This window comes from Embiotoca jacksoni, unplaced genomic scaffold (genome assembly GCF_022577435.1).
Source record: "Embiotoca jacksoni isolate LCO1_2020_lvr unplaced genomic scaffold, fEmbJac1.0.p SCAF_16, whole genome shotgun sequence".
Classification (NCBI taxonomy): Eukaryota; Metazoa; Chordata; class Actinopteri; family Embiotocidae; genus Embiotoca; species Embiotoca jacksoni.
In genome coordinates, this window is record NW_027185296.1 from 14,575,528 (window position 1) to 14,587,891 (window position 12,364).

General features: G+C 40.1%; 1 protein-coding gene across 7 annotated transcripts in view; it reads left to right on the forward strand.

The window, feature by feature from the left end:
- mcf2l2 (MCF.2 cell line derived transforming sequence-like 2) overlaps nucleotides 1-12,364 on the forward strand; it is a 102,836-nt gene that overhangs the window by 32,321 nt on the left and 58,151 nt on the right. For all 7 annotated transcript variants that reach the window (XM_069151063.1, XM_069151069.1, XM_069151064.1 and 4 more), the window contains 10 exons: nucleotides 607-723; nucleotides 824-973; nucleotides 1,966-2,090; nucleotides 2,177-2,291; nucleotides 5,025-5,144; nucleotides 6,095-6,286; nucleotides 8,714-8,905; nucleotides 8,993-9,179; nucleotides 9,654-9,757; nucleotides 10,209-10,297. In XM_069151063.1, coding sequence (XP_069007164.1) covers nucleotides 607-723; nucleotides 824-973; nucleotides 1,966-2,090; nucleotides 2,177-2,291; nucleotides 5,025-5,144; nucleotides 6,095-6,286; nucleotides 8,714-8,905; nucleotides 8,993-9,179; nucleotides 9,654-9,757; nucleotides 10,209-10,297 — 1,391 coding nt within the window. The remainder of the gene's footprint in view (nucleotides 1-606; nucleotides 724-823; nucleotides 974-1,965; nucleotides 2,091-2,176; nucleotides 2,292-5,024; nucleotides 5,145-6,094; nucleotides 6,287-8,713; nucleotides 8,906-8,992; nucleotides 9,180-9,653; nucleotides 9,758-10,208; nucleotides 10,298-12,364) is intronic.

The window sequence follows — 12,364 nt, forward strand, 5'->3', positions numbered from 1 at the left end:
AAAGAGTACATTTATTCATCAGATCAGATGATAAATAAGAGGTCATCATTAAAAATATAAATTTTCTGCATAATTTTATTCCATAGAGGATGATTTGTTTGCACTGACTCTTTAAATAGTCCAGGAGAAGAGATCCTGATGTGTAACTAAAGGGAAATGATGACTTTTAAACTCTCATGACACAATAATAGTCTAATTAATACAGAGCATGAAGATGTTAACAGCATAAATAATGCGTTAAATACACATTTTTTAAACCAGTGAATTTGCAGAACACTTTCTTGAAGCACATTTTGTTGTACTGGTTCCGGCCAAGCTGTGGTACTTCCACAAACATTGCATTGTACACTTCCCATAATGCAACACTAATAATAAATACATGAAGAAATACTGTTGTTTGTCAGACCATACCTAATACACATCTTTCATCTCAGACTCTCTGTAATGAAAGTTGTAAACACACCCAGCTCACCCTGATGACATCATCACTGTAAATATCATGGAATAAAAAAGAACATGTTTCTCTGTAATGAAGTCTTTTTACCACTGCTAGTCTTACTGGTTTACAATGTATGTCATGATCATAGTGATGCACTGTGTTTGCAGATTGTGATGCTGAACTCTCTGTCGGACCTCCATGGCTACGTGGACAAAGGCCAGCTGACCCGGGAGTTAGGAGGAAGCCTGGACTACTGTCACAGTCAGTGGATACACCACCGCACTGTGAGCAAATCTTGTCTTTGTAAAGACCCTACAGATTGGATCTTTATGGTCAGTTTCTTTCTAGGATTCTACTGAGTGACGGGTGCATCTTTCTCCTCAGGCCATCGAGAACTTTGCCATGACGGTGAAAACCACAGCCCAGATGTTACAGAAGTTTGGGGCCGACCTGGCAGAGACGGAGCTTCCTAATGACGTCCAGTGCACCAAAGACCTCCTGATAGCCCACACCGACAAACACAACAACCTCAAGGTGATGAAGAGCACGAAACCACCCAACACATGAATGGTGATAGAGACCCTCACAACTCACTTTATTGTGTTTCATGTAATTTGTTTCACCTGTTGCCTCCCTGGAAGAGTATTTCCACGTCATAGCAACTTCTTTAGTTTAGCAGATAAATAGTTTTGACTCGTACATTTTTGCAAAGCTTAAAGTCCAAAAAAAACCCTAAAAACTATAACAGACAGTCAGATTAAAAAAAAAAAACGTATTCTACGAAATGTAGACTAAATTATGATAGCAACATAGCATTATAATTTCTTAGGATAAATCAACACAAATATACACTTCTTTTAACATTCAAACTCTTGTAGCTCAGACACATCCAACTGCTTGTAAACTTATATCAGAACTTTTGATAGCATTTGATGTGACAATCAGCATTTACTCCATTGACTTTCAAATACTTGCAGCCAGTCAAATATAACTTGAGAGAGAAGCAGAGGTTTGCATTTCCACCTGGATTAAAAATGACAGCAACTGGTCTTAGCGTGTTGGTCAGCAACTTGGTGTTCCCTGCACGGCAGGGTATTTGCATAAAGTTAAATCTTTCTCAATTTCCCTTTACTTTGAATATTGAGAGGTGATGGGAGCATCAGCATGCCAAGGTATCATTTCACAATGGATTCTGTCACATGTCCACGTGTATGAAGTATAGTAGTATTACAGTAAAGTAAGTACAGTATAACATGCATATGGTAACATCAGCCTCTTCAGCTGGTCTGTTGAAAAGAGTCCATGGAGTCCTGTTGGTGTCACTGCCTGTCATTACGTCTTTACCTTTCCTTACAAGTTGTAGTATCACTTCTGCCAAACCAGACATGTCAATGTAAACACAGTGCAATACATGCTCCAAATAACATGCCAGATACACATTAGATACTCCAATAATAGGTAGAAATGAGATGCAGACATTTGCTGTTTTACAGATGATCTGAATGTTTTCTATGTCTCTACCTCAGGATGAACTGAGGCTGGCGTTGAAGCAGGGCACCACCTTGTTCGGGTGTATCAAGGAGCAGGCAGGCAAGTCTGACAATCATCAACTGAACCCAGACGAGATGGAGAACCAAACCACCGTGGAAAGGTGACGGATGTTGAGGCATCTCCGACATAATATCCTCGTATAACATGAAGTAGGCAATGTAATGAAGTTCCTGTCGTGTGTTTCAGGCTCCTCGCTCAGCTGGATGAGACGGAGAACGCCTTCGAACAGTTCTGGTGTAAACACCATCTGAAACTGGAGCAGTGCCTGCAGCTACGTCACTTTGAGCAGGACTTCAGAGAGGTATATCTGCTGCTACGTCACTATTAACAGTATCTGCTGCTACGTCACTATAAACAGGACTTCAGAGAGGTATATCTGCTGCTACGTCACTATTAACAGTATCTGCTGCTACGTCACTTTGAGCAGGACTTCAGAGAGGTATATCTGCTGCTACGTCACTATTAACAGTATCTGCTGCTACGTCACTATAAACAGGACTTCAGAGAGGTATATCTGCTGCTACGTCACTATTAACAGTGTCTGCTGCTACGTCACTATAAACAGGACTTCAGAGAGGTATATCTGCTGCTACGTCACTATTAACAGTATCTGCTGCTACGTCACTTTGAGCAGGACTTCAGAGAGGTATATCTGCTGCTACGTCACGATTAACAGTATCTGCTGCTACGTCACTATAAACAGGACTTCAGAGAGGTATATCTGCTGCTACGTCACTATTAACAGTATCTGCTGCTACGTCACTTTGAGCAGGACTTCAGAGAGGTATATCTGCTGCTACGTCACTATTAACAGTATCTGCTGCTACGTCACTATAAACAGGACTTCAGAGAGGTATATCTGCTGCTACGTCACTATTAACAGTATCTGCTGCTACGTCACTATAAACAAGACTTCAGAGAGGTATATCTGCAGCTACGTCACCATAAACAGGACTTCAGAGAGGTATATCTGCTGCTACGTCAGCCTGTCTGCCTCTGCCCTGCACACTTTGGATGTTTCCTGTACAAACAGCTTCATCAGACTTCAGCTGTAAAAACCAACCTAACAAAACACCGACCGGCTGAGTCTCCAAGTGGTCCAGTGGAGTCTGTGTCCTCCATTTTTCAAATGTTTGATGTTATCATTTGATATTTTTAAGTGTAGTTTTTACATTTTTGGTGTCACTTTGTGTTTCTTAATATGGTATTTAATAGAACTAAATCACAATGACAAACTAAAAGGACAGACCGGAGGGTAATTAGACATAATCAGTGGTGACGTGTTTGGATGGAAAAATATTCTAAAAGTGAAGAGTCTAGATGGACTGAGGAAATATTGTGAACATGAAATAGAAACAGGAGCGAGAGTGAGTCTGGAGCTTCATTCAGCAGAATTTATGAACCAATACAAAAATATCTTTTGTTGCTCTGGAAATTATTGTTGTTTTTGGCACAAACAGACAAGCAAGCATTTGATTCTTTCAAGCAGTGCCTACAGATAGATGTGATGTCCAGTGCTGCAGACCACAAGAAAACATGAACCTTTTCAATCATTCAACAAAAATATCAACAGATGTGATATTCTTCTTTAGAAAAAGTTCTTACACTGTTGGCATCAGAAGTTATTTCTCCCCCTTTAACAGAAATAATTTTTTCATGTGTTCCTTGGTCCCTGATATGAGCTGCTGAAGCTTTGCACAATTATTTCATTTAAAATTCTATCATTTGCAAGGTGTTTGCGTGTTGTCTTACGTGTGCTGCCTGTTTTACATCCCATCACAACATTTCAATGGGATTCAAATAGGGCCTTAGACTCAATCCCAAAACCTTCCAGTTCTTCTCTGTGAGCTCTTGGAGGATTTGCTCGTGTGCTTCAGATCATTTTCCTGTTGAAAAGTCCGAATGTCTCCCGCTACTGAGCAAATCTTTGTTCTCATCTGTCCAGAGCTCATTATTCCAAAAGGCCGAAACTTTGTCTTTATGTTCAATGTCAAACTGTACTTCCTCTTATATGCTCTTTTTAGGCAGAAAAAAGTTTTGCAGGTGAAATTTGTGGAATCTCTCTCTGGTTGCAAACACTTTTGATCAAAGGTTAAAAAGTTATCTGCATATCCTTTGAAGACATTTTGGGATCTTGAAGACTTCTTTTTGCATTCAAAGGTTTGTTTTAGGTTTAATTAACTTGATTCTCTTTACAGTGATTTCTTTCACTCACACTTCAATAACCAAGAGAACACCAGACCTAAGACAGAGGTTAGAATAAGATTTACATTTACATTATTTCCCATGGTCACTCCCTGAAGTTCTGACCATTGGCACCTAACCTGGAACCCTTATTCTAATCTTATGGAGTTGAAGGTGTGGGAAACGCAGGGATCACTGACTTTTTAATGTTACTGATTAGTTCAATGTCAACTGGACAAATTAAAATACAATCCAAGCATGTTTTTCATGCATTACATTCTACACACTGAGAAGTAGGGACTAACATCATGGATTGTAAATGAAACCTGAGCTGAACCTCTTCACTATTTGTGTTTGAGGCTCTTAAGAAACACTATCACAACTTTTTTTTTTTTTTTTTTTTTTTTTTTTTAAACAACACTGAAAGCATTTAAACTTTAATTACATAAAAGTAAAAGTGACCCAACACAGACAGAAGTGTCCAGTTACTAAAGGAAAATATTGTTGTAGCCGTCTTCGAATCTCTACCCACTAAATAATCCTCTGTTCACACCAAAGCCCACTGTGGACCCTCAGCACACTAAAGCCAGCATCACTAACATTTGAACCAGCTGTACAGTTCATACTGAGATCGGCAGGCAGCAGTGAGCTTCTGTTCTCTGAGACTACCCAGATAGTCTGGTTAGAGGCTCCACGACAGAAGCAAGGCGCCACACCGGCTGCTAACACACACTAACAAACAGTCCTCGTTCATCCCTACGGTCTTAATGTTGGGAAATGTTCACTCCAACAGCAGCATGGGTCATGACCTTTAATGACCTCTGTCTCTGTCCCTTCTGTGGTCCTTTAGGTCAAAGTGTCTCTTGACAGTTCAATGGACACCTTAAACAGCCTGTCAGGTGTCGGGGATTGTGTGGCCAGAGTTGAACACCTGCTAAAGGAACTGAAATTACTGGAGGAGAAGGCTCAGGTAAGTAAAAACACACACACACACACACACACACACACACACACACACACACACACACACACACACACACACACACACACACACACACACACACACACCTAAACCCTCATAGCTGGTTTATTAGCTGATCTTTAAATAAGTAAATGATTTCTTAATCATTAACATCAATATTTAAAACTATCCTCCATAAGAGGTGACTGTATGGTGGAACCCTTCATCAGTTGTGTATTTTACCATTTTAAACTTTTTTAGTGAACACAAACACAGGCACATGCGTGTTGCGGTGTTAAAGTAGGAGGAAGAAACAATTAGGAGTCAAGTTCAATCATGACCAATCAGCTCCTCTCATCTTCTAAACTGCTGCGGCACCATGTATTGGTTTTGGAAGAAATAACTAATAATATAAATGCCTCTTCAGCTGGTTATCATGAGAAGAGCTGCCCACAGTAGGGAGCAATGTGGATCATTTAACTCATAACTTTCTTTGCTATTTAATTATTAATTAAATGTTAAAGTAAACAATGATAACTCATCCAATATAGTGAGAAAGATGTTGACACTAAAGTAGTCCAGCTCCAACCGGGTCTAAGTGCGGTACACCTTCACCGACACCCCTTGTTCCACGTTGAGCCACAAAAACAGGAGCTGGCCACCATCCAGGAAAAAAGACCCTGGTATTGTACCAAAATGCAAATGTACCTGGATTAGTGCTTCGACCGGCTTTACTCTGGGATGAAATAAAGGCCTTCATCATGAGCCTGGGGGTAAATACATTCGATTTTATAAGAACATGTCAACAAAGAAATATATTAACTTTCAAGCAATGCTCCAAATTAAAAAGACTTTTTTTTGGAGTTACTTAAGTCACAGAAAGGTGTCAGAACAGTTGGCTGTGGACAATGAAGAGTTCGTTTCCAAAACTTAAAGTGTCTAACGTACTTTTCTTGCAGCCCACACTAGAAAAGGCCCAGCTTCATGCACAGCACGGGGACCAGCTGATCCAGAGCAACCACTACGCCGTCGACTCCATTCGACCCAAATGTGTGGAGCTGCGGCGGGTCTGTGATGACTTCAGCAATGAGGCCAAGAAAAAGACAGATGTGTTGTCCAAATCCCTGCAGATACACATGGGCATCGATAAGGTGAGGATATGATACGACGTATGATATGCGTGTTTACAGACATCAGACCTGCCTTCATGTCATGATGTGTAACTTCACTCTCCATGACCTCACATGAATTCTTTCTTTGCATCATATATTCTGCCTTTGATCATTTTGCTGTTAACTTTTTGTGTTTTTTCAGGTCTTCCAAATGATCAATTTTGGCATTTTAACACATTATTGAATACAGACGTACTGGTGCTGAACAAAATTATGACATGCATATGTAGTATGTATGTAACACAGTAGATTTCCTGTGTTAAGTTTAGGACTGTCTTTAGGTCGCTCTGGGAGTGAATGAAACACGGCAAATGTTTGCAGTTTAAGACAAAGAACTGAACTGCAATTTATTATAATTATTAACACAGAAAATCAAGGGAACAACATAAAAGAAAAATAACAAATTCAAATAATAACCCCAATACTGGTATTTCTCCCACAGTCAGTCAGTTTCCGTCTCTTGTCTTTCAGTCTACTACCCGGTAGTTTATGTCTGGAGGCTCTCAGACTAACTCTTATCTGAATCTTTTGCTCCTCGGTGCTCCTGCAGGAGAATCCAAGAAGCCCAAAGATGATCAGGGGTCACAGGGTCACTCAGCTCCAGCTCTGTGGAGGTTTCTGGGGATCGCTGTCTCCATCACAGATCCATACAAACAAAAACAATCTGCATGCAGCAGAATTTAATACGATGTCACTACTGTAATTTATAAACTCTATTGTTGGTGTAACAGGAAATGACCAGTAATATAGTATACACACACACACACACACACACACACACACACACACACACACACACACACACACACACACACATATATATAATATTCAGTATGGTCAATATTAACATACCAACATATTTCACACACACATGTACTCATGTCTCAGTGACATCTATCACTTATACCTAACAGACATTATTTCAACGTCCACCGTTACTAAGCAACACACTCAACAGCTGTTCTCAATCTGACCGTTTACTTCTGGCGCTAAAACAAGAACATGACGTCATCGTTCCCGCTCGAGTCAACAGGTCCCGACGCATTAACCCCTCAGCGCTTAACTAGCGCTTAGCTAGCGCTTAACTAGCCCCGTCGGTCACATGTAGCTCCACAATCACAGATATCAACCACGTAAAATAATATTCAACAATTTAATATTTATCTCCGACTGGTTTTTTCTCTTCTCTCCTGATCGGTATCTTTAGCCCAACTAAACAACTGTCCTCCTTTGTAGCTCTGCACCAACGGATAACTGTGAGCAACGCATCCGTCACTCACCGGAGATTCTTCTCAGACTTAAAGAAACTTCTTCCTTCGGAGTCGGTCTGGTTAACGATCAAATAAATAAACATCCTCAACAGCAGAGAGCAGAAATCAACCAAATGACCAACACAAATCTGGTCTTAAGTCAATGGGCAGTACTTTACTTTCATTTTAAAGGTGCAAAATATAATGTGCTGATAGGCACACAACACCCAACACTCAGTTTGTTACTCATACAAGGACATGCAGCAGCAAACAAACATGCAAAAAACATGCAAAAAAATGAATTTAATTCCTAGTTTGGTTTAATGTCATCAATTTTCCCCAACATACAAGGAAACGATCTGTGATCACATTTGTGCTGTATGATCAGCAGCAACACAGTGTGAGCTCTAATTCTATGATGATGGTACTTTAGCAGGTGGTTGTTTCGTTGAGTTCACATCCTGGTCACTGTGTGTGTGAAGGTCCCACCCTACTCGTGTGTTGTGTTTGTATAGTAACACATTTATCATCATCCCTAAATGTATCATCTGTATTTCCTGCTGCTTCTTCTACTCTTTACGAAGGTTCTGTAGAAATTGTGAGGTTTGCACTTCGACAACATTATCCATGAGTTGAATATTCACTCTGATTTGAATGCAAAAAAGGGATGGAAAAGTGTATGCACTCTTCACACCTTTCAGAGAGAGGCACCTTTAATGTAATAATTAACAACATTCTTCATATAAAATAACAGCAATATAACATAAAGAACAGTTGTAGCGAAGAATCCACAGAAGTTCACATCAGCACTCCACAGCTGAAAGCAACATTTTGAAATAAACATCCAAAAGAATTGTTTTCAGTCTGTTGTATGTTAGCCATAACTTCATGAGGTGAAAGTATGTTGTGTGTTTTCTAATTGTTGTTAGCAGCTTCTTTCAAACACTGTAACTGTTCTTTCCATTAACTGAATATATATTGTAATGATAAATAGGGTGCTGTGATGTGATATTTTACATCCCTGTTTGTGTTCTACTCAAACATATGTATTGCCACGAGCATTTAAACGCAGCGCCTCAGACTGGCACCGCGTGTGAAGGGAGGATGTCAGCTACGTTAAATTTTTCCCTCTGGGAACCTGTTTGAATTCCTGCAGGTGAACCAGTGGTGTGAGTCGGGCATCTACCTGCTGGCTTCCCAAGCTGTGGATAAGTGTCAGTCCCAGGAAGGTGCTGAGTCAGCACTGACAGACATCGAACTCTTTCTGGAGTCCGCAGAAAAGAACCAACTGACTGAGCTGAAAAACCTCCACAACCAGTATGAGGTCATCCTATCAGAGGATATCAAGGTACACAAGAAGTTCACTTTACAGGATGGCTGGATGTTTGGTTCCAAAAATGATGACAAGTGATGACGTTGGGCTTCATACCTGCAGGCGAGTGTCCTGAAGGCGCTGAAGCGACTGGAGGACGTCCAGGAGATGTTTGAGAAGCGGCATGTCAGTCTGAAGAGACTGTCGGCCAAACAGACGAGGCCCATCCAGCCCGTCGCCCCCCGGCCCGAGTCCTCCCCTAAACGGCCCTCCCTGAAGAACCCGCCCAGAACCGCAGGGAACCAGCAGCGTGAGTCGGATGTTTTTGTAAAAAACATTTTTGCAGAAGATCATGAAGCCAAGAAGAAATGTTGAATCAGTGTCACTCACTCAGCTAGATGGCTGTTATTTATGCTGTTTCTTTTTTTTTAAATTTTTAACACGTAGAAGTAAAAATGTAAATCGATCCTGTCTGATGATGATGATTTAAAAAGGAAGTGTGTCTTTTTTTTTTTTTAATCTTGGCTGTAAATGTTGGTCGAACATGTAAAGTAGCGACGACTGACAAACCTGGAAATGTTTTTAATTCAAAAAAATAATCTCCAACTTAAAGGGTGAAACTTTTACTGGCTTGAGAATTAGTGAGAGCCTGAACTGTAAACTAGCATGGTGGGCTAATGAACACGTTTTAAATACATGGAGGGTACGTCTGCGTTTGTATGCTCTAAATTCCATGTATGTAATAACACGGTTCCCCATCCGGGGTCCTCTCCCTTCATTTCAGCTCTTGCTCGCAGAGCTTCTGATAACTCCAACATCAGCAAGCAGCAAGCTGAAAGTGATCTGAACAAGAAGAAGAACATACGGAGGACCAAGGGAGGCATCAAGGTGCCGTCTCCGCTCCCATGTTATAAACGTTAAAGCTCTCTTGAATCCCTCTTGATCTCAAAATAAGATGCTATTGTCCCAAAATGATTTATACGACCAACCCAGACACTTCCTGATTGGTTGGTGACACAAATGATCTTGTCTTTGCTAGAGGTACATGTGTCTTTAGATGACTATACAAAGCGTGTAATCGACACGTCGGTCGACTACAGAAAAACGTGTAACTGCCACAGCTCTCAGGTTTGGCAGCAGTGGATGGGCATGTCTATTTCCTGCTTTGCCATCATACCGGGTTGCATAATCTTTATAGTTTTGATGTGTTTAGAATTGTACAATGTAGAAAGTGGTCAAAAATAACATTCAGTCTGGGAATGATGCAGTGGTAGCTGCATAATACACAAAGGCCTTCCTTTAGAAATGAAATGTATATGTTTGTGTTTGCGTATCACAGATTGAGGTGATGCATGAGGAGAGCCAGGGAGGCTCCACCCACGTTGTTGTGACCAATGAGACTGAGGAGAGTCTGTCCAACAGACGCAGGTAAGGACAGACACACCGCTGTCGTTCTCTAACGCAATCCACATGAACTTCTTTGTTTCACTGGAACATACAATATTAATTATAGAGCATCATGTTGTTTAGGGTTTGAAGGACTTGTGCTGTATTATAGGGAGTTAGAGCACTTAACAAGCATGTAAAGAGCCCATCTCTGACATGGGTGGTGTAACAATTAACATCCATGTTACAGTGGTGTCGGACAGTTTGGTAAGAATCTGACTTTTTGCATACTTTCTTTCCCTCCTTGAATAGTTTGCATTTCAAAACTTGCTGGACGCAAATGACACCATGCTTGTAGAACATTTACCATGATTCTTCATCCGTTTGATTCAAGGTCAGCACATATAAAGGTTCCTCCTTCAGCATATCAATTTAAGATAGCCTTTATGAGCACCTCATTTTGAACGGTGAGGAAACATACAGGTCAAAGAAGAACGAGGCAAACACCTTTGTAAGTGGACAAGGGGAGTTTTGGCTCTTATTTTTCTATATATAGTTACTTTAATTTCCTACCATTCTAGCTTTGAAAAAACAAAACATCCCTGACCTCCAAAAAGCATAGCGAGGGCCAGTTAGATGATTTAATGCTGTTAAATATATTAATATCTATGTTGCAGCAACAATCTAGTCAAACGGGTTTTAAAAGTTTAATTAAAATTTTGTAACATTGATTTTTTTTTTTTTAAGTTCACCATTATTGACAAGTATTTATTTTTGTGAGATGAATACACTGTTGCACTCCAAAAACAAAATTTCTCTTAATGATTTTCTGTTAGAAAAATGACTCAGAGGCTGGATTCAAAATCAAACACATCGGACATTTATTCTTGCAAGAAGGAGCAAATACATGTACACTCAAAGAAGGATGTCCAGCATTGCTCGAAGTCTGTCCTCCGTAGTTCAGCTTTTACACCGTGTGACAAACAGTTGACAGTCACCCCCACTTCCTCTGTAGATCTGATTTTGTAGATAGTACTGAGTGAGGTCGGAGGTCACCAGATAAAGGTACAGAGATGTTTGTAACTGAGACTATAGAACCATGTTGTGCAACAGATAGACCAATATTTGACAAGTATGATGAGTTCATTATTTTTCCATCATTTTCCAAATTTAGCAACAGAAAATACATCTTTTTTGTACTTTATTTCTCTGCAGATAATCACAACATGATTCAAAAAGCCTGGTTTCAGATCTGATCTGGCTTCACTCAAAGCCAACAGCAGCTGATCACTTTGAATTAGTCAGATTGGCCGTTTTGGAAGACAACCTGTTTTGTTGTTTAGGTATGAGAAATTTTAGATGTCCACATATGAAAAGCTTCATAGTTTTAGTAGATCAAATGAGATTAAATGACAGAATCAACAACAATCAGCTCGATGACATCGTTTGTTTAATGTGTGACTATAGCTTACTGTGTTAAGGTCATGATAACTCAGCCCGTCTCAGGATTTTATCAATCAAAGTCACAGTTAACAGGATGCGGCAGAGCAGAGCTATTGAGGAAGACGAGTGACAGGAGAGGAGGAGGAGGAATGTGGTCACCAAAGGAAACGAAGCAGGGTGGGACCTTGAAATGTAGATAAATAGCTCCTTTATTGTATCAGTTAGAAAATGTCACAAACTTGTAGCTGATCTCCTCTTGGAAAATGAACTTTGTGTTTGTTTTCACATTGAACACATTCATTTCCATTCAGTTGACTAAGTGCAGCACACATTTCCTTTTGGACAGCAGCCAGTCAGTTGGAGTAAAGCTACATCTGCCAGACTGCTGCTAGATAATAAGAGATGAAACCTTTAGGAACATATTAATAAATTATACACAACAGATAAACATGTTTGGTTCATGGATGTTGTAGCGTGATGTCAATTTAATTCGTGAGGGATTAAATCTTGCTCTCCTTATTAGAAGGGGCACCAGTCCAATATTGGACACATTATAAATGTAAAATCAATATAAAATTAGTCAATCATAATCTAAATCGGAATTCTCGTACCGGAACTCAAATCCTTTGATATACTCAGGAGGATATCACCACGACACGGTTGGGT